The sequence below is a fragment of the Chiloscyllium plagiosum genome, unplaced genomic scaffold (genome assembly GCF_037043375.1).
Source record: "Chiloscyllium plagiosum isolate Xiang-an unplaced genomic scaffold, Cpla_swu_hap1 HiC_scaffold_44, whole genome shotgun sequence".
Classification (NCBI taxonomy): Eukaryota; Metazoa; Chordata; class Chondrichthyes; order Orectolobiformes; family Hemiscylliidae; genus Chiloscyllium; species Chiloscyllium plagiosum.
In genome coordinates this window covers 10,971,686-10,998,030 of record NW_028270182.1, presented here as the reverse complement: position 1 = coordinate 10,998,030, position 26,345 = coordinate 10,971,686, and the positions used below count along the sequence as shown (strand labels likewise).

General features: G+C 46.9%; 2 protein-coding genes across 2 annotated transcripts in view; one reads left to right on the top strand and one right to left on the bottom strand.

Moving 5' to 3' along the window:
- LOC122544392 (vigilin-like) overlaps positions 1 to 25,581 on the bottom strand; it is a gene marked incomplete at its 5' end in the record, with an annotated part of 137,911 nt that extends 112,330 nt beyond the window's left edge. Inside the window, 7 exons of the mRNA XM_087982941.1 lie at positions 1,514 to 1,653; positions 6,812 to 6,890; positions 7,652 to 7,756; positions 8,491 to 8,598; positions 11,086 to 11,293; positions 24,620 to 25,298; positions 25,422 to 25,581. Of these exons, the coding sequence (XP_087839067.1) occupies positions 1,514 to 1,653; positions 6,812 to 6,890; positions 7,652 to 7,756; positions 8,491 to 8,598; positions 11,086 to 11,293; positions 24,620 to 25,298; positions 25,422 to 25,581 (1,479 nt within the window). The remainder of the gene's footprint in view (positions 1 to 1,513; positions 1,654 to 6,811; positions 6,891 to 7,651; positions 7,757 to 8,490; positions 8,599 to 11,085; positions 11,294 to 24,619; positions 25,299 to 25,421) is intronic.
- A 393-nt stretch (positions 25,582 to 25,974) lies between these two features.
- Positions 25,975 to 26,345, top strand: part of LOC122544346 (ephexin-1-like) — a 5,092-nt gene continuing 4,721 nt past the window's right edge. The window contains exon 1 of the mRNA XM_087982853.1: positions 25,975 to 26,089. Within this exon, the coding sequence (XP_087838979.1) occupies positions 25,975 to 26,089 (115 nt within the window). The remainder of the gene's footprint in view (positions 26,090 to 26,345) is intronic.

Here is a 26,345-nt window from a genome sequence, read left to right as displayed (position 1 = left end):
TACTGCAAGCAGTTTTCTTTCCCAGACTTATGAACCGGACTGAAATGTCACCGGTTGTCGTGGTGGGGTTTGAACTGGTGACCCCACAGAATGAACCTGGGGGTTTCTGATTACTTGTCCAAAGATATCGCCCTGGCTCCTAGTCAAGCTGAATTTAAATTGTGAGATTTGAACGCATGTCTCCAAAGCCTTTGGATTACTGATCCAGTAACATCAGCACCAACGGTACTCTCCATTTTGAAAGGCAATATCAGATCACCTGTAACACTTCACGTATAAAGGGTGTGGTTAGCCAAAGTATTCACCCCACAGATCTCCCCTGGAGACTAATGAACAAGCAGCTGACTCATTGTCATTGCTATCTAACCTATTTATTGTTGCAAATCATAGAAGCCTCAGGGACTGGAGAAACCTATTCAAGCCTGTGATCCTTTATAGATTCGTACAGCATGGAAACAGACCTTTTGGTCCAACCAGTCCAGGCTGACCATGTTCCCAAACTAAACTAGCCCCACTTCCCTGCATTTGACCCATATCCCTTAATCCTCTCTTATCCAGATGTCTGTTAAATGTAGCAACTCCACCCACATCCACCACTTCCTCCATCAGTTCATTCCACACACAAACCACCCTCTATGTGAAACAATGTAGCCCCTCGTGTCCTTTTTAATCCTTCCCCTCGCACCTTTAAATATGCCCCCTAGTTTTGAACTCCCCACTGTAGGGAAAAGATCTTTGTCATTCACCTTATCTATACCCCTCATGATTTTATAAACTTCTGTCAGGTCACCCCTCAACCTCTACAAGTGATACAAGTCCCAATCTATCTTTAGAACTTGAGCCTTTCATTCCCACCATTTAATTCTATCTAGACTGATAGATAACTCAACTTCAACTCACTGCCTCCTGACACCATCGTCCAACCAAATAGGTGTTCCTCAGCTTTGTGGGTTCAAGACCTGCTCTAGATACTTACGCCCAAAGTCAGGACTTGATGGCCAAGGAAGACTTGTGGGCAACCCAACCAAATAGGTTGGACATCAGACTGCGAAACCCTTCTAACGGCAGATGGTAAAAGCAGGAGTGATTCCTGGTGGGTTATGTGACAGGAAGAACATTGAAGCATCTACCATCCCTATTCATAACTCCAGGCCCCAAATGCATGCAAAGTGTGTTTGCCACAGCAACAGGACGCCTGGGGGGACTTCAAGTCACTGCCATCTCAACAGTAACGTAAAAATGAAGGTACCATAGTCCTACCAGACTACAGGGTTGCTCTCTTATTAGACTGGGGGGTGGAGGGTCACCACACCTCGGGTGAGGGGAGACATTGACAAGGAGTTTCCTTAATGGTAACCTCAGCCGGGGCGAGAATCGAAGCCATGCTGTTGGCGTCACCCTGCACCGCAGAGCAGCCATCCAGCCTACTGTGCAAACCAACCCGCCCCCCAACACAGTAACAAAGTGACAACATCATGAAGGTGGGAAGACCGAGATAGGGAGCTACAATTACCATCCTGACCGCCATCTCCAGTAGTTCCTTCTTGGCCAGTTGCACCCCCTGTGGTTCTCCTTCGATCCGAATCAGATTGCTCTTCTCATTATCTGGCGGGATGCGCACTGACACTTTGTACTGTTCCTTGATCCGATTAACTAAAGGGTGAGGTGACAGAAAGTGGAACAGCAGATTCAGTAGTTACAGCAGTTTCTTCCAGCAGGAGAGAACACTGGAAGTAGCAACAAAAACCGCGTTTCGACCTTCGTGGGGGACGTTTGATAAATTGCAATATGCAAAATTAAAACAAAAAGAAGCAGAAACAAGTTATGATATAACTGTATACATGAGGGCTTCACATACAGAAAAATCACTAAATCTATAAGAGCTACCAATATCTTTAATCGCCCATGTTCCCATTTGCAGTTGTGTGGAGTTAGAATATTGAGTGAATATTAGACGACTTAGAGGTTAACAGTGATAAGATTGTACAGGGCAGAAGCTTTCTTGGCTACACTGGGACTTAGAGGACCATTCAGGTCTGCCCAGAGCTAATGAAAGTTGCCTTAAAGCAGATTCACATGGGACTCCCATGACAGCAATGGTATCAAGTGATGACTGTTCACTCCCGTGCTCAACGGATGAAGAATCACCGCACTCGAAATGTTAACCCTGCTTTCTTCCTACAGTGTGGAAGCAGATCAATCGGCCCATCAAGTTCACTCTGTTCCCCCCCCGCCACTCCTCATAACTCTGCATATCCCATCGCTAATTCACCGAGCCTCTGCTTTTGGAGGTAGTACCTTGTTGGGTGTTTACTATAGGCCCCCCAATAGCAGCAGAGATGTGGAGAAACAGATTGGGAAACAGATTTTGGAAAGGTGCAGAAGCCACAGGGTAGTAGTCATGGACGATTTCAACTTCCCAAATATTGATTGGAAGCTCTTTAGATCAAGTAGATTGGACGGGGCGGTGTTTGTGCAGTGTGTCCAGGAAGCTTTTCTAACTCAGTATGTAGATTGTCCGACCAAAGAGGAGGCCATATTGGATTTGGTACTCGGTAATGAACCGGGACAAGTGATGGGCTTGTTAGTGGGTGAACATTTTGGTGATGGTGACCACAATTCTGTGACTTTCACCTTGGTTATGGAGAGAGATAGGTGCGTGCAACAGGGCAGGTTTTACAATTGGGAGAAGGATAAATACGATGCTGCAAGACAGGATCTGAGGAGCATAAATTGGGAGCATAGGCTGTCAGGGAAGGATGTCGTTGAAATGTGGAACTTTTTCAAGGAACAGATACGACGTGTCCTAGATATGTATGTACCTGACAGGCAGGAAAGAGATGGTCGTGTGAGGAACCTTGGTTGACGAGGGAGGTTGAATGTCTTGTAAGGAGGAAGAAGGAGGCTTACATAAGGTTAAGGAAACAAGGTTCAGACAGAGCGTTGGAGGGATACAGGATAGCCAGGAGGGAGCTGAAGAAAGGGATTAGGAGAGCTAAGAGAGGGCATGAAAAATCTTTGGTGGGTAGGATCAAGGATAACCCCAAGGCATTTTATGCGTATGTGAGAAACAGGAGAATGACGAGAACGAGGGTAGGTCCGATCAAGGACAGTAGTGGGAGACTGTGTATTGAGTCGGAAGAGATAGGAGAGGTCTTGAATGAGTACTTTTCTTCAGTATTTACAAATGAGAGGGACCGTATTGTTGAAGAGGAGAGTATGAAACGGACTGGTAAGCTAGAGGAGATACTTGTTAGGAAGGAAGATGTGTTGGGCATTTTGAAAAACTTGAGGATAGACAAGTCCCCCGGGCCTGACGGGATATATCCTAGGATTATGTGGGAAGCAAGAGAGGAAATTGCAGAACCGTTGGCAATGATCTTTTCTTCTTCACTGTCAATGGGGATGGTGCCAGGGGACTGGAGAGTGGCGAATGTTGTGCCCCTCTCCAAAAAAGGGAATAGGAATAACCCTGGGAATTACAGGCCAGTTAGTCTTACTTTGGTGGTAGGCAAAGTAATGGAAAGGGTACTGAGTATCTGGAAAGACACTGCTTGATTAGGGACAGCCAGCACGGATTTGTGAAGGGTAGGTCTTGCCTTACAAGTCTGATTGAATTCTTTGAGGAAGTGACCAAGCATGTGGATGAGGGTAGAGCAGTGGATGTAGTGTACATGGATTTTAGTAAGGCTTTTGATAAGTTTCCCCATGGTAGGCTTATGCGGAAAGTCAGGAGGCATAGGATAGTGGGAAGTTTGGCCAGTTGGATAGAGAACTGGCTAACCAGTCGGATAGAGAACTGGCTAACCAGTCAAAGTCAGAGAGTGGTGGTAGATGGTAAATATTCAGCCTGGAGCCCAGTTACAAGTGGAGTTCCGCAGGGATCAGTTCTGGGTCCTCTGCTGTTTGTAATTTTTATTAATGACTTGGAAGAGGGAGTCGAAGGGTGGGTCAGTAAATTTGCAGACGATACGAAGATTGGTGGAGTTGTGGATAGTGAGGAGGGCTGTTGTCGGCTGCAAAGGGACTTAGATACGATGCAGAGCTGGGCTGAGGAGTGGCAGATGGAGTTCAACCCTGTCAAGTATGAGGTTGTCCATTTTGGAAGGACAAATAAGAATGCGGAATACAGGGTTAACGGTAGGGTTCTTAGTAAGGTGGAGGAGTAGAGGGATCTTGGGGTCTATGTTCATAGATCTTTGAAAGTTGCCACTCAGGTGGATAGAGCTTGTAAGAAGGCCTATGGTGTATTAGCGTTCATTAGCAGAGGGATTGAATTCAAGAGTCGTGAGGTGATGTTGCAGCTGTATAGGACCTTGGTAAGGCCACTGTGTGCAGTTCTGGTCGCCTCACTTTAGGAAAGATGTGGAAGCTTTGGAGAGGGTGCAGAGAAGATTTATCAGGATGTTATCTGGAATGGAGAACAGGTCGTACGAGGATAGGCTGAGAGTGCGAGACCTTTTCTCATTAGAACGGCAAAGGATGAGGGGTGACTTGATAGAGGTTTATAAGATGATCAGGGGAATAGATAGGGTAGATAGTCAGAGACTTTTTCCCCAGGTACAACAGAGTGTTAGAAGGGGACATAAATTTAAGGTGAAGGGTGGAAGATATGGGGGGATGTCAGGGGTAGGTTCTTTACCCAGGGAGTGGTGGGGGCATGGAATGCGCTGCCTGTGGGAGTGGCAGAGTCAGAATCATTGGTGACCTTTAAGCGGCAATTGGATAGGTACATGGATAGGTGCTTAAGCTAGGACAAATGTACGGCACAACATCGTGGGCCGAAGGGCCTGTTCTGTGCTGTATTGTTCTATGTTCTACATCCCTGAATGCTATGGAACAATTTATCATGGTTAACCCACCGAGCCACAATATTGGAACGGGGAACTAAAATGCACTCTGACCCTGGTGATCTCCACTGGTCATGGAGGATTCCAGACAATTAATCAAATCAACGAACAGCCCTTCTGAACCTCAACTACTCAATAGATTAACATAAGGAGGGATGTCAAGGCCATGGAGAGGGTAGGGATTAGACCCACAAGTGATGCCATAGCTTTGATCACAGAGTGCCTACGAAGATGTGGGTATACTTTAAGAGAGTTAAAAGCAGCAGAACTAACGGACATAGCACCAAGCTTTCTCAATAAAGTAACAATGTAACACTTGGTTGAACAACTCGATTAGCTCGTTGCCTGGAGACAAAAAACAAATGTGAATTCGGCCAATCAATTTAAATTATACCCCGAAAAATATCAAATTCCAATCCAGTTTGAATTGAGCATTTGACAATCTTAGAGCCAATGACACAATCCGATGCTTTGGAGGTATTAGACCAGGGAAAACTGAACAGTTGAGAGGAGAACTGACAAGCACAGCATGTAAACAAGACTGTCTGAAAACAACTCTCTTAAAAAGGTATCTTTTCGATCAGTAACCTGTGATGCAGAAATTCCTAAAAAAAAAGACACAGGAAGATCCGAATAGGAGAACGATAGCTGCCTGGTTTTGAGATAAGAAGGGAGGTTTTATACTTCTCAATTAAGAGTTTTATCAGACTAGTATTATAGAAGGGAAGGTAACAGATAGGTTAGGGTAAGGAATGGTAAATTGTTGTTAGTTAATTATTCTCTGTTATACTTTAAGAAATAAAGTTGTTTGTTTTTACTTTTTAGTTCTTGGCCACTCGAATTTTTACAGATTACTGCATGGGATAAATCTTTTCAGTGTTGCTGGTTTTACATTAAGCAGGAGGGTTTACCCTGTGTCGTAACACTACAGTGTGGAAGCAGGCCATTCATCTCATCCAGTCCACACCAACGAGCATGCCACCCAGACCCACCCCATCCTGTAACCTTGCATTTCCCATGGCAATTCCATCTAGCCTGCACATTCCTGGGCATTATGACGCAATTTAGCACGGCCAATCCACCCCACCCTGCACATCTTTGGACTGTGGGAGAAAACCAGAGGACTCAAGAGGACACCCATGCAGACACAGAGGAGAATGAGTAAATGCCACACAGACAGGTGCCCGAGGATGGAATCGAACCCATGTCCCTGGCGCTATGGGACAGCAGTGCTAACAACTGAGCCACCGTGCTGTCCCAAATTATGTGACAGCGTGGTGGAAGCCCTTTGCTGTACAACATGGTCATAAGTGGAGATCTCTTATAGATGTTTATATTTAAGATGCTTTAACTAATGTTAATTAAGATAGCATGAACCAATTTCCATGGGTAAATGAGTAGGGAGTCAAAAAGACATTAATTAGTGCCACATAGCACCAGGGAGCTGGATTCGACTCCACCCTCCAACGACTGTCTGCGTGGAGCTTGCACATTCTTACCATGTCTGTGTGGTTTCCTGCGGGTGCACCAGTTTCCTCCCACAGCCAAAAGATGTAGAGATGTAGAGGTTAGGGTGGATTGGCTATGCTAAATTGCCCCATAGTGTCCAGGGATATGCAGGTGTGGTGGATTAGCCATGGGAAGTGCAGGGATACAGGGATAGGACAGGATGGTGGGTCTGGGTGGGATGCTCTTCAGAGAGTAGGTGTGGACTCGATGGGCTGAATGGCCTGCTTCCACACTGTAGGGATTCTGTGATTGCCACTGGTTAAGGGAAATGTCCTACCGGAGAGCAGAATGTTTTTAAAGGAAAGTGGATAAATATTTGAAAAGGTTGAACATAAGCAGGTGAAGGGGAACAGGATAAAGCAGAGTACAGCGCTTTCAGGAATCCCAATGGGTTGAGAAGCCTCTTTATGTGATGTTGGTTAGGTTCCAGAGGAATCCTGACAGAAACTCACTATTCGCTCCATTCTTTCCTATTAGATGACGGTGGTATTTCTGCTCGACCGTGATCTCTGTGTAGTCCATGCGCGTCAGCTGTAAGAGAGACATAAAAAATAAGCGAGGTCACTCACCAGCTGCAAAGCTTCATTACCCAGTGACAGCTCCATGATGTACGTGGCTCAGCTTCAGGGAGGTGAAGAGAAACCGCGGTGCAACGGTGTCAGGGTTAAAAGGAATGGGAGAGGAACGGGCTCTTCACTTTGACGACCCCGCAGCTCGGGCTTTGAGAGGAAAGAGCTGGACAGTGAACTGCCGAAGGGTGGAGGGAAATGGCAGTGCAATTTTGCACGGAATAGGAAGACATTTACAAGAGGTTTACCAGGATGTTGCCGGGAATGGAAGGTGCGTGTTAGAAGGAGAGGCTGGATAGCCCAGGACGTTTTCCACTGGAGCGTAGGAGGTTGAGGGGTGACCTTATAGAGGTCTATAAAATCATGGCGGGGGGGTGTAGGTAAGGTAGAAGGCAGGTATCTCTTCCCTAGGGTGGCAGATTTCAAGATTAGGGGGCATATTTTTAAGGTGAGAGGAGAGAGATTTAAAAAAGACATGAGGGGGCAGGTTTTTTTTACACAGAGGCAGGTCGTGTGTGGAATGAACTTCCTGAGGAAGTGGTGGATGTGGGTACAGTTACAACGTTTAAAAAAGACTTTTGAGAAGTACATGAATAGGAAAGCTTTGGAGGGATATGCGCCAGGAGCAGGCAGGTGGGACTAGTTTCGTTTGGGAACATGGTCAGCATGGACTGGTTGGGCTGAAGGGTCTGTTTCTGTGCTGGATGACTATGACATACTGACCAGGTCATTGATGATGTCTTGGATCTGGGTTTGAGCAATCTCCACTTCCTCTGTTGGACCCTCCAATGTGATCTTCTCATCACCATCAGTGAACTCAATGTGAACCTACACCAGACGGGTCATATAACCCAGAGATATACGTTACTTTTGCCAACTATATCATACGATGACACCATACATTCTCACGCCCCCGCTTTCGATTCAAGGTTTTGTGCTTGGCTATGTTGGATAACCAGAGCAATGTAAGTGCAGGAAAATTAGCTTCCTTTCAGGGACATTGTCCTGCCCCGTCATTCTCCTGGCTGTCTTCCAGGTCTGTACTACCTCAGCTTACTCCCTGCTGGGACCCTCACAAGACTGTTTGCCTCCCCAGTCTCCCAACTATCATCCCTTTGAAACTCAACCAAATCTCAGCTGCTCCTGTTGAAACTCTCAGAAACCCCTCGCCCTGACCCACTCCATCTCCTGGTTATGTGAACACTGAAATGAAAGTTTCCACTGTCCGTGGTGTCTCCCCTACTTCTAGAAACCTCCCAGACCTCTCACTTCTCCAATTCTAGTCCCTTGAGCAGCTTCCTGATGTCCTTTGCCTTGCAGTTGGTGGCCATATGCCATTAGCTGCAACGGGTTGTAAAGCTCTGGGAATTTCCTTCCTGACCTTCTCGGTCTCTCTCTTTCTTTACAATTCTCCTAAAACTCTACCCCAAGATCGAATACTGCCGCCCTGTGGCTCCGGTCAAAATATTATTCACTAAGAAGAGCGCAGGGACTATGTTGAAGACACGATATAAGTCTAAGTTTCTTGAGGAGATCGAGCCCTGTAATGACCCAGTGCTTACCTTGGGCAGTTGCTGGGTTATACGGCCAATGTTTTGTCCCTTCTTGCCAATGATAAAGCGATGTAACCAGGCCGGCGCGGTTACTTCAGCCACCATCACACTCTTTGCCTTGGAGTTAGAGAACACAAACAGGTCAATAAAAGGCTCTGGCTAACGTGGAGAAAAGGGCCAAACTGATTTGATTTATTTGTTGTCCATTGTACCTAGGTACAGTGAAAAGTGCTGTTTGACGTGCAATACGGGCAGAGCATGCTGTACAAGGTGCTTTGTGGTAACAGAACAGAGCGAGGAATTCAATGTTACGGCTGCAGAGAACATGTACAAAGAGCGAGATCAACATTAAATTTAAAATGTGAGAGGTCCATTCAGAAGTCTAATAACAGCGGGGAAGAAACTGTCCTTGAATCTGTTGGTACATGAGTCAGCCCTAGATGACAGTGCTACCACTGGACACCGCACAGGAGGAGTGGGACAAGAAAAGGATGGCAAGATAAATTAGGACACTAATTTTCAAACATCGGTAATGCAATAGGAGGAAATGCAATAAAGGGGTTTGCAAACTCTGTTGAGGACTTCGAGATTCATATTATTAGAGTTGGTTACATATGAACATATCGTTACATGAAATGCTACTAGAACACGGGTGACAACATGGTATCAAATATTGATGCATGACCAAGGGAGTATGCCAAGTGACCAAAATAGCACCAAGGAAAGCAGAATACCAAGGAACTGGAATGTCAATGGCACAGAGCATCGAGATTGTAGGTAAAATCAAGGCAATGGACCGTGACCAACAAATGGAACTCAAAGTGCAGCATCAAACCACTGGTGAGGCAAGGGCTCAATAGAGTTCACCTCAGTGTTGATGCTTTGATTTCTGTTTCCCTGTTTCTCCAGTTCAGGAAGGGGAAGCCATTCCAAAATTACTGCCACTGTACATGGGCAGGGGGTGGCACTGGCAGATTCCTGAGAGCTGACCGGGAGAAACAGGAGCAGGAATAGGCCACTCGCCCCCTCGAGCCAGCTCTGCCATTCAACACAATCACAGCTGACCTTCTGCCCCAACCTCACCTTCTTGCCCACTCTCTTGAATCCCTCAAAGGTCTATCAACCCTGGCCTTGAATATACTCAGGGAGGGAGCATCCACAACTCTCTGGGACTAAGAACTCAAAAGAAATTAACTCAGTCAACTCAGTCCTAAATGATTCTGCTGAAAGCGTGGCCCTGTGATATGGATGCCCCAAGCAGCAGATTCAAACTCTCAGTGTCCACTCAATCAAGCTTCTCCAGCACCTTGCACGTTTTAATGAGATCACCTTCCATTCTTCAAAGCTGCAAAGAACACCAACCCAAAATACTGAGCTTTGAGAGAGCAGCTCCGTGGCTCAGTGGTTAGCACTGCTGCCTTACAGCGCCAGGGACCCGGGTTCGATTCCATCCTCGGGCAACTGTCTGTGTGGAGTTTGCTCATTCTCCCCCATGTCAGCGTGGGTTTCCTCCGGGTGCTCCGGTTTCTTCCCATGGTGTGCAGGTTAGGGTGGATTGGCCAAGCTAAAATGCCCAAGGATGTGCAAGGGGGGTGGGTTAGCCATGGGAAGTACAGGGATGTGGGTGAGATGCTCTTTGGAGGGCCAGAGTGGACCAAATGGCCTGCATCCACACTATAGGGATGTTTTGATTCTTTACAGAACAGCCCCCTCAGCCAAAAGAACAACCTTTGCTTTAACACTTTCAAGCCAAGTATATATCCTTTCTTAAGTATTAGAACTAAAGCCATGCACCATAGTCCAGGTGTGGTGTCACCAAAGCCCTGTAGCAATACTCCGTTCTTACTGTACTTTTGGAAAGCATATAACAAACGATTATCTAGAGGCTTGGTGGCAAAGGGATATTTTTTACCACCTGATGTTAAAGTGGGTTTCTACATTGTTATGGCCCAGACCAAACCACTCAAAATATATTAAGAAGATAGCCTATACCCTAACTTTTCCTTATATTGAAGGCAAGTGCCAGGCATTGCATTCCAGATACAATTCGATTGGTCAAACTACCAGTCTTGAAGCGAAGCACACCTTATTCATACACTGTAGAAAGAAGACATTGGAATAACATAACTCTACTGGAAAACTTAATAGAATAATTGATTATTTAATTACTAAACAGCAACTGTCCCAGTATCATAACATCCCATAAACACATCCTTGGCAAAGACAAATTCAGTAAAATAGATGGTCTTACAGGCAATTCTCCAAAGCAAAAGGAAAAACATCACGAGAAAACTCAAGAGAGAGAGAGAGCGAGAGAGAGCGAGATGTACTGCAGCTTCCAAACCCAGTTTCAAGACCCCAGCAACTGCTACTAAAAAACTGAAACTAAAACTTCTGGTTCTGCGAGAGCTTGATCCCACCCAGTCAGGCTGCTTCTATTATTCCAACTTTTGTTTTAGATCCCAAGCTGTTTGCTTTGTGGGCTTTGAAGCAGACTGCTTGCTACCTCTATCTCAAACAACCTTCAAGAAGAAATCAGGACAAAATACATCTCTTCAAGCCACAGTATTATCACAGCACATCGTCAGGGATCAGAAGGTTTACCTTGGCATAGACCTGAGTTAGAGCTGGGCCAAGTTTGTCAGGCTCTCCCCGGAGAATGATGGTCTCAGAACTACTCTCCAGTGACGGCATTTCCACGGATACCCCAGTCATGTCCAGTATTTCCTGCAGGGTGTTACCTTTCGGGCCTATGATGTACTTATGCTGAGATTTCTTCACCTCGACCGATATCGTTGTGGTTTTCCGTTTCTGTTGGCAGAAAGAGAAGAGCTGAAAACTGGCCAACCCCAACACGAGGCAAGCTGCAAATTCAACACGGGAGAGTATTTTAAGGCTTGTCAATGGCTCCCCTGGAGGGTTGGGGAAACAGTTCACTCTTTTGAAACTTACTGACTCCTTACTGATTAGGATTTTGCGACTACACCCTTCTGAATCACCCTTCACATTTCATGGAGAGTGGAACCACTGTATTGATCTGACTTGGCCTGCTGGGTAGCATCACAATCCAGAACGTGCATTTATATAGCACCTTTATCTTTGCAACAGTAGTTTTGCAGGAGCATTTTAGGAGATATTAGGATGGGTGACCAACTTCACGCAGCTGCGAGGTTAAATGAGTGCTTTAAAGGAGTAAAGAGAATGGCTGAGGGCTTAGAATCCCTACAGAGGGGAAGCAGGCCATTTGGCCCATCAAGTCTCTGAACAGCATCCAACCCAGACCCATCACTCCCCCTCCTTCCACTTTTCCCCAAGGCTAATCTACTAACGTACACATCCCTGGACACTAGAATGTAGCCAATCCACCTAATCTGCACACATCTTTGGACTGTGGGTGGAAACCCCACACAGACACGAGGAGAACGTGCAAACACAATACAGACAGTTCCTTGAGGCTGGAACTGAACCCGGGTCCCTGGCGCCGTGAGACAGCAGTGCTAACCACTGAGCCCCTGAGCCTCCAATGTGAGAGCACCAGAGCTTTGGTGTCCAAGCAGCTGAAAGCATAACCACCAACGGTGAAATGATTAAAAATTGGCAACGAGAGGCTAGATGAGCACAGAGATCTGAGGGGGTTGTAGGAGCCTGAGTTCCTTCTCACTCTATACACGGACATGTGTACATATAGATGGAAGTATTAGTCACAAGGAACAAGGGTCCCAGACAAGGGCTTCTCCACCTCTTGGCTGAGAGTTTCCTGGGGACATGGGGTTTGGAGGGAAAATACGAAGGTCAGCATGACAGGTGGGCAATATGAGAAACTGGAGGCTGACATGGTGCACACTGGGAGTGGGAAGTTGCTGTACAGAGTGGGTTAATTGTCTTACCTAGTAGGTAGTGAATACAAAGGTGTGAGGAAGTGCCTTTGCGAGGACAAACAGAAGCATAGAATAGAATCATAAAAGTGTGGCATCCAGCCTTCAGCGCAAAAGGTCCACACCAACACTCCAAAGAGTAACTCAACGAGACCCATTCCCCTACCCTGTATTTACCCCTGACGAATGCACCTAACCTACACATCCCTGAACACTATGGGGCAATTTAGCATGGCCAATCCACCCTAACCTGCACATCACTGGACACTATGGGTAATTTAGCACGGCCAATCCACCCTAACCTGTACATCACTGGACACTATGGGTAATTTAGCATGGCCAATCCACCCTAACCTACACATCACTGGACACTATGGGGCAATTTAGCATGGCCAATCCACCCTAACCTGCACATCCCTGGGAACTATGGGACAATTTAGCACGGCCAATCCACCCTAACCTACAAAACCCTGAACACTATGGGGCAATTTAGCACAACCAATCCACCCTAACCTGCACATCCCTGAACATATGGGTAATTTAGCACGGCCAATCCACCCCAACCTGCATATCCCTGGGCACTATGGGTAATTTAGCACGGCCAATCGACCCCAACCTGCATATCCCTGGGCACTATGGGTAATTTAGCATGGCCAATCCACCCTAACCTGCACATCCCTGGGCACTAGAGGTAATTTAGCATGGCCAATCCACCCTAACCTACACATCCCTGGGCACTATGGGTAATTTAGCACGGCCAATCACCCTAACCTGCACAACCCTGAATACTACGGGACAATTTAGCACGGCCAATTCATCCTAACCTGCACATCCCTGGGCACTATGGGTAATTTAGCATGGCCAATCCACCCTAACCTGCGCATCCCTGGGCACTATGGGTAATTTAGCATGGCCAATCCACCCTAACCTGCACATCCCTGGGCACTAGTGGTAATTTAGCATGGCCAATCCACCCTAACCTGCACATCCCTTGGCACTATGGGTAATTTAGCATGGCCAATCCACCCTAACCTGCACAACCCTGAATACTATGGGACAATTTAGCACGGCCAATTCATCCTAACCTACACATCCCTGAACACTATGGGTAATTTAGCATGGCCAATCCACCCTAACCTGCACATCCCTGGGCACTATGGGTAATTTAGCATGGCCAATCCACCCTAACCTGCACATCCCTGGGCACTATGGGTAATTTAGCATGGCCAATCCACCCTAACCTGCACATCCCTGGGCACTATGGGTAATTTAGCATGGCCAATCCACCCTAACCTGCACATCCCTGGGCACTATGGGCAATTTAGCATGGCAAATCCACCCTACCCTGCACATCTCTGGGCACTATGGGTAATTTAGCACGGTCAATCCACCCTAACCTGCACATCCCTGGGCACGATGGGTAATTTAGCACAGCCAATCCACCCTAACCTGCACATCCCTGGGCTCTATGGGTAATTTCCCCTGGCCAATCCACCCTAACCAGTACATCCCTGGGCACTATGGGTAATTACCCCTGGCCAGTCCACCCTAACCTACACATCTTTGGATTGTGGAGGAAACCGGAGCACCCAGAGGAAACCCACAGAGATAAGGGAATACTATGGAAACTCCACACAGACAGTCAGCCGAGGCAGGAATCGACCCCGCTGTGAGGCAGCAGTGCTAACCACTGAGCCAATGTATCACCCCAAAATATGGAATCAATAAGCAAATGCCATTTGGCTTGAAAACATTATCCTCCTTCCTTCTTTAATGGGATGTGGGCAGCTGACCTTGAACTGTGTGACTTGCTCGGCCATCCAAGGGTCATTGCATCTGCAGTCGCCAAGACCAGTAGCTATTCATTAATGGGGACAGTCTATGATAAAATATCGTTCAATTCCAGTGTTATTAATTCACTAACTTTAAGTCTCACCAACTATCATGACGGGAGTTGAACCCATGTGCCCAGGACAATAACAGAACCTGCACCTAGGTACCTTGTACCCAAGATGGTGCCAAAAATGGCGACTTGTAAAGTTTGCAATGCACTCATCTGAGTACATGTGACAATAAAGCTAATTCTAATTGTTTGCAATGATGTTGTAAATGTTCATGTAAGTACTACTTAAATTTTGCGATTGCTCCTGCCTCCACTACCCTCTGGGGCAGCACGGTGACTCAGTGGTTAGCACTGTTGCCTCATAGCACCAGGGACCTGGGTTTGATTCAGGCTTCGGGTAACGGTCTGTGTGGAGTCTGCACATCCTCCCTGTCTGCGTGGGTTTCCTGCGGGTGCTCTAGTTTTCTCCCACATTCCAAAAGATGTGCAGGTTAGGTGAATTGGCCTTGCTAAATTGCCCATAGCATTGGTCAGGGGGAAGTATAGGGAAATGAGTATGGGTGGGTTACTCTTCGGAGGGTCAGTGGAGGACTTTTTGGGCTGAAGGGCCTATTTCCACACTGTAGGGAATCTTATCAAATCTTTCAGAAAATGAGTTCCAGATATTCCCACCCTCTGGGTGAAAAATCGTTTCCTCAAATAATCTTTCAACCTTCTGCCCTTCACCTTAAATTGACATCCCCTGATTAACTCGCCTCTCCACTAAGGAAAAAGGTTTCTTCCTTTTTTACCTTGTCTTTGCCCCTTCTAACTTTGCACACCTCGGTCAGGTTTCCCCTTCAGCCTTGTCTGCTCTGAGGAAAACAACCCAAAGTGAGATAATCCTGTAGGGCCCATGGGGAATAACTAATTAATCTCCCTGTGGAGCTTGTTGACAATGGGTTCCCCTAGTAACAGGCAATGGCTAGACCAACTGTAACTCACCATCTGAGCCCTTGATAAAGCGAATCATGGGTAGCGTCCCTACCTCTGAGTCAGGAGCCCTGGATTCAAGTCCCACCTGCTCCAGAGGTGTGTACTGATATCGCTGAACAGGTTGGTTAGAAACAAAATAAGAAACAGGTGCTTCATTCGTGCCCGGGTGACCTTGGAGAGAGAGCACGCCATGTCCATCAATGCTCTCAATGTCTTCAGAGAGAGAGAGAGAGAGAGAGAGAGAGACAGACAGACAGACAGAAGTGGGCATTGCTGGGGATACAGTGCCTTATTTCTCCCTCCAACTCCATTTTAATTTAATCCCTTCCCTCTCCTCCCCCTCCACCACAGGCTTTTGGTGGCTTGCTTGTAAATATTTAATCGGCTACACAGATGTTTTATTGCAAAGTTAAAAGCAAAAAGAATGCATAAAGGAGTGTCATGGTGGTGGGAAAGTCACTCAGCGATGGCACTTCTGGGTATAAAGAGGGAAAAAAAGAAAGCAGAGAGGTGTTGTTGGAGAGGGAGCACACAGTTTCCATCAATGCTCCTGATGCCTTGACAGAGAGGGGGCAATGTGGGGGATACACAGCTTTATGTCCCTCCTCCATTTTGGTTTAGCCCTTTCCCGCTCTCCCTCCTTCCCCTCCCCTTTTCATGGTTCGTATTGCCCACAATCTGCTGTACTTGTAAATATTCAATTGGCTACACGGGTGAATAGTGGCGGTGCTTCGTAGTTAATAGATAAATCATGGTGATTTGGTGGTGGCAAGTCATTCGGTTGTGGGTGATAACACTTCCATATGTCAAAGGATTAAAAAAAAGATACAGCAGACCCCCTCCTTTAGAAAGAGGTGGGCATTGTAGTGGATATAGTGCTTTATTTCCCCATCCGACTCCATTTCGATTTCACCTCTTCCTGCTCTCCCTATCCCTCCCTCACTTCTGCTGCTTTACATTAAGGGTCCTACATAAATATCCAATGGGTGATTTACTGGTGGTGGTTAATGGTAAAACAAAAGTCATAATGAATTGGTGATGAGGGAAAATAAAAACATTCAGTTGCGTGTAAGAACACTTCTGGATATATATATTTATATACAAGAAAAAAAGGAAAAATAAAAAAGAAAATAGAAAATACAGAAAAAAAGTAGAAAAAAGAAAATACAATTTAGGAAAAAAAGAAAACAGAAAATAGGAAAAAGAAACAAAAAGGTTCATTTCTGCTGACAGTGCAGCCCTCTTCCTTGGCTAGGTTCTGCCCAAGTGTCCTTGAAGACAAAGCACACCGAGTCTATTAACACTCTTGACGCCTTTAAAGAGAGGTGGGTACCACAGGGGAATACAATGCTTTGTCTATCCCTCTAATTACATTTTGATTTAGCCCCCTCTCCTTCTCTTCCAGATGGTCTGCGTTGCTACACAGGTGATTTACTGGTTAGTAGCTAACAACAAAAAATAAGGTCACAGTGAGTTGAAACCAAATCGGACCCAAAGGCTCTGGTGGTGCAGTGGTCGTCCCTCTCCCGTCGGACAAGAACAACCAGGTTCAAGTCCTGCGTGATTCAGAGATTTATAATGCCACCTCTCAACAGGTCGATTAGGAAGATATCTAACTGGCTCACAAAAGGACACATCCTAAACTCTCCCACTTCGTAAACTTATCCACCCAACATGAAGTTGTTGTGATGCAGCGGCAGTGTCCCTCCATTTGAGCCAGAACACCTGGGTTCAGGTCCCACCTGCTCCAGAGGTGTGTGATAACATTTCTGGGGTGGCACCACGGCTCAGTGGTTAGCACTGCTGTCTCACAGCACCAGGGACCCGGGTTCAAGCCCTGATTCGGGCGACTGTCTGTGGAGTTTGCACCTTCTCCCAATGTCTGTGTGGATTTCCTCCCACAGTCCAAAGATGCGCAGGTTAGATAAATTGGCCATGCTAAAATTGCCCAGAGTGTTCAGGGATGTGTAGGCTAGGTGCATTAGTCAGGGGAATGGATCTCAGTGGTTTACTCTTCGGAAGGTTGGTTGGGCCAGACAGCCTGTTTCAACACTGTAGGGAGGGATTTTATGAACAGGTTAACTAGTAACTATCTAAAATGCCCCACAAGGTCTGGGAAGCAGCTTTATGCACAGTGGTATAGTGGTGAGCATTATTGTCTTCCAAGCAGTTCAGGGAGAAAGTGAGGACTGCAGGTGCTGGAGATCAGAGCTGAAAATGTGTTGCTGGAAAAGCGCAAGTCAGGCAGCATCCAAGGAGCAGGAGAATCGACGATTCTCCTGCTCCTTGGATGCTGCCTGACCTGCTGCGCTTTTCTGGCAACACATTTTCAGTTCCAAGCAGTCCAACCAGCTTCATTTCCACTCCGTCTCAATTTAACATGTCTCTTTAAATCCAGATATAAAACTATTGGATGCTAACTTTGCTCTGTAAATACTTGCAGGTTTAATTCAATGAAAAATAGAGGTGGGGCTTTGATGACCATGCAAATTCATGCAAATAAAGTAGTTGCTGCTCAATTATGAGATTCCGATGTCACCAGTTACAACTGGAGGATAAAATTGATAAGGCAGGCCAAGAGGGCTTTTGTAGTTCGAATAAGACTAAATATACAGCAGACCCACGCATTGTTCTGCAGAACTGTTTAACGGTTCTAACTCAATGGGTCTAGTAGCACTTGCGGACAGATGAAAAATAAAGCAGTCGACGTTTTGAGTTCGATTATGACTCGTCTTCAGAACCAGGAGTGCGAAAGCAGTTAAAAACCAAAAGGACAGCGGATGATGGAAATCAAAAACAAAAACAGAAATTGCTGGAGGAGCTCAGCAGGTCTGGCAGCATCTGTGGAGAGAAATCAGGGCTAACCTTTCGAGTTGAGTGAGCCTTCCCTAGAACTGATGGTAGCTAGGAAAATGTCACTTTATAGGCAGAAGATAGGGTAGGGGGAGAGGGGTAGGGACCAAATAGGTGAGGATGGAGCCCAAAGAAAGAGAAGAACTGTTGGACAGACCAAAGTTGGTCAGGTGAATTGGCAAAGCTAAATTGCCCCATAGTATTGGGTACATTAGTCAGGGGTACAGAGTAGGGGAATGAGTCTGAGTTGGTTACTCTTTGGAGGGTCAGTGTGGACTTGTTGGGTCGAAGGGCCTGTTTCCACACTGTAGTGGATCTAATTTAATCTTAAAAAGAAGTGAATAATGATCAGGCTCAGCAGGCTAAGTATCTATTAATGGGGACTGTTAGTGGCTAACAATGGATTGTGTTGTAATGGCAGACTATGTGATTAAAGAAAAGACCTGGTGTGAGAGGGGTTGGGAAAAAGACATGGGGAAGCTCAACTCCTGAAGTTATTAAACTTGATATCAAGTCCAGAAGACTGCAAGGTCCTCAAGCAGAAAATGAGATGTTGTTCTTGCAGCTTCTGCTGAGCTTTGCTGGAGCACTGCAGCAAGCCAGAGACAGATGTTGGCCAGGGAACAAGGGTGGTGTTGAAGTAGCAGGTAACTGGAAGCTCAGGGTCTTTTTAAATAACCTGGTCGCCCTCCACTCCTTTATCGGGCCAACCGTTCTCCTCTGTGTTTGGGCTCTATACCTATCTACCATTGCCCCTACTTTTCATACTGTGCATTTTATCATATTATAATTTGATAGCAAGGAGTCCGTGACATGGAAGCTATTTGAATAACCCAGTCATGGTGAAGAAAATGATGTACGCCTCTCACACCAGAGGTCTAAAGGATTGGATTCAAACCTTTCAAATTATCAAGGGGCTGGAGTTGCTCCTCAAGCTTTTTGAGGTGAACCTTTATTTACTCGTGGACGTTACATGTTCAGTGTAGACTGGGGTAGCTGGCTCTGTGAAAGAGCTACATAATTAATCCCATTCCCCTTGCTTTCGCCTTAAAAGTCAGGCAAATATTTCCTTCTCAACAACCACTTTTCTCATTCCTGTTAAAAGCTGTGAACACATCAGTTTGCGTGCAATCCAGATTCCGATCGCTCCCTGCATAAATAAATATTCTCCCTCCTCTCAATAATTATTTTAAAACTCTATCCTCCAACAGATCTTTCCCAGAGACATTCCCTCTTGTTTGGAATGCTTTTATTAAGTTTCTGCTAAACCTTCTTTAGCTCCGAGGAGAACTAGCCCAGTTTCTCCAGTCACGTCAAAGGCCTCCTCTGGAGCACTGTGTCCAGTTCTGGTCACCCTGTTATACGAAGGATGTTATTAAACTGGAGAGGGTTCAGGAGAGATTTATCAGGATGCTGCCAGGAATGGAGGGTCTACGTTATAAGGAGAGGCTGAAAAGACTGGGACTGTTTCCACTGGAGCGTAGGAGGTCGAGGGGTGACCTTACAGAGGTTTATAAAACCATGAGGGACGTAGATAAGGTGAATGGCAGGTATTTGTTTTCCCTACGGTTAGGAATTTCAAGATTAGGGAGCATATTTTTAAGATGAGAGGAGAAAAGATTTTTTTAAAAATGGGGACTTTTTTTTTTACAGAAAGCGATTCCTGTGTGGAATGAACTGCCAGAGGAAATAGTGGATGCAGAAGCATTTACAACATTTAAAAGGCATTTGGATAGGTTCATGAATAAGAAATCTTTGGAGGGATATATGCCCAATGCAGGCAGGTGGGAGTAGTTTAGTTTGGGATTACGGTCAGCATGGATTGCTTGAACCAAAATGTTTGTATCTGTGCTGTATGACTCTGGTTCTATCACTCCTGGTCCCATCGTCATAAATCTCTGTAGTGTCCTCTTCCAGGCTTTTGACATCCTAAGACAGTAAGTTATGTTGGATGGTATTTCAAACAAGTTAACCCAGAACAAAAAGGTATCACCCATCCATCACCACTCCCACAAAAAAAAACTATCAATTCCTAAAACTTGCTTCCCATAGGTCACATGTCCACCACCATCGGTGGAAAAAAGTAATTAAACTCGAACTACCTGCAGAAATATCCTCTGCTCTCCTGGTTGTGGCAATCTGAAACACGCTAAAGGGGGTTTTAATTTATTGCTTTCCTCTAATATTCTCCCCACCCAGCCCTCTCTGCAGCAAATAACCCTGGGCATTTCAACATCTTTTAAACTGGTATTCAACATGGGGCTCAGTGATTAGCGCTGCTGCCTCACAGCAGCAGAATCTCAGCCTCAGGTGAGTGTGTGTGGAGTTTGCATGTTCACCCCATGCCAGCAAGGACTTCCTCCGGGTGCTCTGGTTTCCTCCCACAGTCCAAAGATGTGCAGGTTAGGTGGATTGGCCATGGGGAACGCAGGGTTACAGGGATAAGATAGGGGGTTGGGTCCAAGTAGGATATCCTTTGGAAGGCCAACGTGGATTCGAAGGACCAAATAGCCTGCTCCCACACTGTAGGGATTCAACAATCGCTTCAGGGTTCAGAAGCATTCAGCACCAGACTGGTACGATATTAAAAAAATCTAACCCATTGCCTTTGAACTTTGCAACTGAGCCACAGCAGTAAACAAACACAAAGAAACTCAGCAGGTCTGACAGCATTTATGGAGAGAGGAACAGTGGTAACGTTTCTTCAGAACTGAAGAGGAGTCACGCGAACTTGAAACGTTAACTCGGTTTCTCTCTCTTACCGCTGCTGAGTTTCTCCAGCATTCACTGGGTTTGTTTCAGATTTCCAGCAGCCACTGTACTCTGCTTTTAATCCGGACATTTTTCCAAGCTACGTGCCCACGTAGCAAGGCTTCACTCTCGACTCTGATCTCCAGCATCTGCAGTCCTCCCTTACTGGTATCAACAGAGTTTTCTGTTAATGAGCGCTCCCTATACAACTGTACATTTACCCACAGAATACGTACATATTTGTATATATAGCCAGCTGTCCTGTACAAAACTGCCAACTTTGTATACAGTCTGTGCGCAAAAATGTAAGCATCACAAGGGACACTTTAAATCTGGGAAAAGCGTATCTGCTGATTTAGGTTTGCTAAAATTCTGGAGTTGGCTACTGCTTTCGATGAAATCTCGAATGTGCGTGCCTGAGACAGAGATGCAAGATTGCACTGCACACATTTACAGTCATGTGACAATGTCACCCAAAACTGACGCACAGTTAGGTAGTCAGCTCAAAAGCTTACATTTCGGTTGTAAACGCCTACTCCCTGGATGATTGGTTAGCTCAGCGGCCTCGCGTGCAGTTCTGTTTTACACCAACAATCCCCAGTCTGGCTCGGATAGACCTGGGACCTGTCTCCGTGACCTGTCTCCTCACCCCAGAGCGGGAGACAAACCATTGGCAAACACACTGCTGAAGAAAGGGTGAAGCACCATTTGCCGATGAGCCAAGGATCTGCCTCCAGCTAGGGGGACCTGAGGGGTCGGCAGAATTCTCAGGACATGATGCTTTTAGCAATTTATCTGCACACTGTTCGAATGCACGTTTTCGGCCGAGAGTTACCCCCTTGAAAATACTGGCCCATGCCCTGCCCGCAAAACGCTGTGGACTGACCCACGGTCACGAAAAGTGCTGCCTAAGAGCAGGTTTGTTATTTGTGCCGTTGAAAGCTGTTATTTACCCAGAGGAAAACAATGCCCTCACCACAGCTGTTTACCAGGGTTTGAAACAGGAATCGGATGCTCACAAAGCAAAACTCCACAAAACAAACGGCAGAGACACTGATCTGGATTTACTCATGATCCTCTTGTTGTCGCAGGGTTCCAGTTTAAAAGTTGTCCGAAGTCAATAGGAAGGTTTTGCCTTAAGGTGGATAGGCTGCTCCAATCCCCACAAGTTCTAAGCAATAAGGGAAGGTTAGCCCTTTGTGGCCACTTCCTCTGAATTTCCTTGTACCCTCTAAGATGAAAATGCAACAACATTCAGCATTCTGAGAAAAGTTGCCTCTTTACAACAGCAGCTTCCAAAAACGTGGGTCACAACTCCAATTTAGACGGCATAAACATACCAATGAAGTCACGAGGTTCCGTCCCTTACCCCTCCCACCAACTATAAGACGCAGATTTCTGTTCAACTCTTGGCCTCTGTCTCTAGACCACGGACTCCTGCTCACAGTCGCACCCCTGAATCTTGAAACCCCTAGCCCTAAGCTGCATCCTTTCAAACCTAGCCCCCTGACTACTTAGTGCTGCAGGATGACCTATGGCTCCAACATATCAAACCCAGAGACTCCCAACCTGCACGTCTACTCCTTCCTTGGGTGAAAACCCTGGAATTCCTTCCCTAATGGCATTGTGGACAGCACATGGACTGTAGTTGCTCAAGCAGGCAGCTCATCACCACCTCCTCCTCCTCAAGGGCAACTAGAGACAGGCAATAAATGCTGGCCCAGCCAGTGACACCCACATCCCACAAAAGAGATAGGAGGTGAAGCAGCTCAGATGAAAGAATGGTCTGGTTGAGAATGTAAAATAATTGTATTTTCACAAAGTAATTTCAAAACATGGATTGTCATATTCGTGTGATGTTCAAACATCAATCTCTGACACACAAACTTATGTAATAAATATTAGTCAGCTACTTTATTGCCATTGTGTTCTTTTTGGCATCCAGGGTTACAGTAACTTTCACATGTTAAACGTCATTTGGAAGACTGTTTTACAGCATCTCCTGCTCTCTCACACGCGCACACACACGCGCACACACACACACGCAGGACCTCAAGAGCGATGGAGCTCCCAGACTGAGTGCCTTTCCTACTGCAATCTGCAAAGTCTGCCATTATTTGATCATCATTTCTCGGTCATATCTTCTTGGTGTCGCCATCAGCTGTGGCTCGGGGGAGTGGGGGGGTGGGAACACCTCTTGTCTTGGTGTTAGAAGGTTGAACCCGTAACCCCCACCCTCGGACCCTAAAGCATAAACTTTACGTTGACACCAGGGTGAGGGAGCTGAGGTCTGGAAAATTAAGAGGCACTTGTCTATGGGGGATGCTTGTATACTCTTGAGACCACTGGGAGGGAGGTGCTGGGAGAGTCCTATATCTCTTGCCCAAACCTTAAATCCATACTCCTTGTTTACATACCGTCAGCTCAAATGGGACAAGCTCTTCTTCGTCCACTTGTTCACTTCTACCAAGTCTCCCGTCAACCTCTTTCACTGCACGGACAACTTCTTGCAATTTCTCCAAACTAACCCATGCAGCTAAATTCCAGCCCAGCACCTTCCCCGCGCCCCCTCTCAAAGCCCAATCACAACTTTCTTATGGTGTGACCAGAGGAGAAAGTGAGGTCTGCAGGTGCTGGAGATCAGAGCTGAAAATGTGTTGCTGGAACAGCTCAGCAGGTCAGGCAGCATCCAGGGAACAGGAGAATCGACGTTTCGGGCATAAGCCCTTCTTCAGGATTCCTGAAGAAGGGCTTATGCCCGAAACGTCGATTCTCCTGTTCCCTGGATGCTGCCTGACCTGCTGCGCTGTTTCAGCAACACAATTTCAGCTATGGTGTGCCCAGATCCAGCCACAACCCTCTACGGTGAAGTCTAACTAATGCCTTATTATGGTTTTGCGTAACTTCCCTACTTCTTTACTCTGTACGTCTGTTGACGAAACCCCCAAGTACTTTGTCAATTACTTGGCTGTTTTCATCACCAGAACGGGAACGGGCTCCTGCAACGTGCAGAATGTGCACAACTAGGGCAACGTACCATGGGAGTCAATTCCCACAATCGGCACCCATGACCTTTCATTCGGTTGCAGTCTGCTCCACCTCTCTTTGAGCTGACCGATTAAAGGCTAGCTATCTGGGTGACAAGGGTCATATCCGCCTGGCGTGGGGAGCTGGGAATTCACAGTTACATGGACGCTACACAGCGCACCATTATTGTCCTTGGGTAACAGCTTGCACTGCGCTCACTGTGCAGGAGGATCTACAGTACTCCGTTGGTCAGGTGTCGAGATTCACTGTGTACAGCTGCACAGCTCCACCACCCGCTGATTGGGGTCCTTGCCCCCAACATTAGACAAGAAAATGAGATAGAGGAACACGAGGAGGAGGAAGTGGGGAAGGGACAGGGTGATGGGAGTCTACAACAAGGCAACCTCCTGGATTACTTATGAGTGCTACCAAGAACCTCAGCTACACCTCTCTCCAATCACGCCTAAAGTCCCATCCTTCATCATTGACTGTCCCACTGACAAACACAGACATCAGGAAATACATTTCAAACCAATGTTATAAATATGTTGTTAAATAAGTCAGAAAGAAATAATTTAAGACACCCGTGGGCGTTCCCTGAGTTCTGTCTTTGACATGTTTCTCTGCCTATGCTACACAGTGGTTCCCCCAGTGGGGTGGAAAACTGCAGCAGGCCTTGGAGCGTTTGACTCAGAGTGCTCCATGGTGGAAATCTGGGCAAGCCCCCTGACGGGCAACAGTGTGGGCACTGGTAGAGAGGGCCGAGATGGCAGCAGAAGTGGTGTTACCCTCTGAGTCGCTGCTGCTGAGGTGCCAGGGAGGTGCCTCAGCAATCCTCCTGATCTGCTGGACGACAGACTGTTGGGTTGCCGTGACGCCCTGGAAGCCCCTGCGAACAGTTGCGTCCAGAGCCACGATGGCGGCCGTCTGAGCTTGGAGGGCAGCTGTCTGAGTTGCCACCGCGTCGCTCAGGCCTCTGACGGAAGCCGCCTGGGCCGCGATGGAAGCCGTGACGTCGGCCATCAGACGCTCCGACACAGTGGGGTCCGCAGGCGTGCTAACGGAGGTGACCACTCTCTCCAGGCTCTGGGTAAAACTCTCGGCCAAGTTGGAGCTGGTCTCCTCCATGCTCCTGGCCATTCGGCGCAGACTGTTGGGCAGACTCTCCAGGGCAGCAACCATTTGGTTGTGCACATCCATCAGCCTTCTCCTGTAACCTGGGTCATCAAAGTCCTCGTCCGACTGCTCAGCGGCGGGGTTACTGTGCGACAATGCCCTCTGGCGGACTGGCACCTCTGCTGCCCTCTCCTCCTGCCCTGCCTCTTGCCCACTGGTGGCCAGCACCTCACCACACTCAGATGCTACTTGGAGCAAAGCCTCCGAAAGGGGCGCTGTGTCAGTCTTTGAGCCGGTGACAGGAGGACTGGGTAACGACGTCTCTTTGCTTCTCTTGCCATCTGCATCTTCCTCCTCTGGCTCCAGCTCCTGGGAAACTGAAATAAGAAAGGATTAGGGCAAAGTAAGATGGGGCCTCTTTAATCATCTGCAGAGGACAGAGGAGACTGCACAATAAGAAAGGTGCAGCTTAAGAGGAGGAGGATTAAGTCCACAGATACCTTCATCCTTGATCTCTCCAGCGTTGTCACAGGCCTCAGCAATACCCTTTTCTATAACTGTCTCACCAACAGCGGCTAAAACGTGAAGGTGTGACTGTCCTCCTCCCGTGTGCTCTTGCTTGCCCCTGTTAAGCACCATCTTCTCCTGCAATGACAGGCAAGTGTGTCAGTGCGGTACTGTCCTGTATCACCTTTGGGCGACGTGGCCGTCATGATTAATCACCGCTGTGAGCTGTGTCCGTTTAACTGCAGGGTTGTTACTGATTGATAGCATGTTGGCTGAGAGGGTGAAGGGAGTGTGGTTACGGAGCAGCGTAGGAGGCCGATGGCACACGTGCTTAGATATGCCATTTGAAGACGGGATTTACTCACGTTCACAACCGGGTCAGACTATTCAACGGCCTTATGGACTGCATCCATGTTCTTGGAGCTAGACCCCTGGTTTTGACAGTCAACATTATTCCTTTGCACTTTCCTGTATGTCTTGAGGGCCTCCTGCCACTCTCCACCCCACCTGGCTGCTGACACAGGAGTTCCATCTCTACATGTTAGAATGAAGCCTCCATTCATCTCGACGCTCATCCAGTCTCAACCTTTTGCAACATGGGTTCACCCAGCAAAAGAATCCCAACATATGAACCTACCACGCTTAAGATTCACGCTGACAGGTACTTTTAAAATGCAACCCGCCTTTGAGAGCTTTTGGCTTCTTTTAAATGATGCATTAGCTTGGTGGGATAACCCTTTCTACACCTGATGAACAAAATACATGCACACCAGCAATCCTGATAAATCAAACACAGTATCAATTCAAAAGGAAAGACAAAGATGGGCAGAGGGGACGGTGGGGGGGGGAAAGAGAGAGAGAGAGAGGGCGGGGAGAGAGAGAGAGAGGGCGGGGAGAGAGAGAGAGAGAGAGAGAGA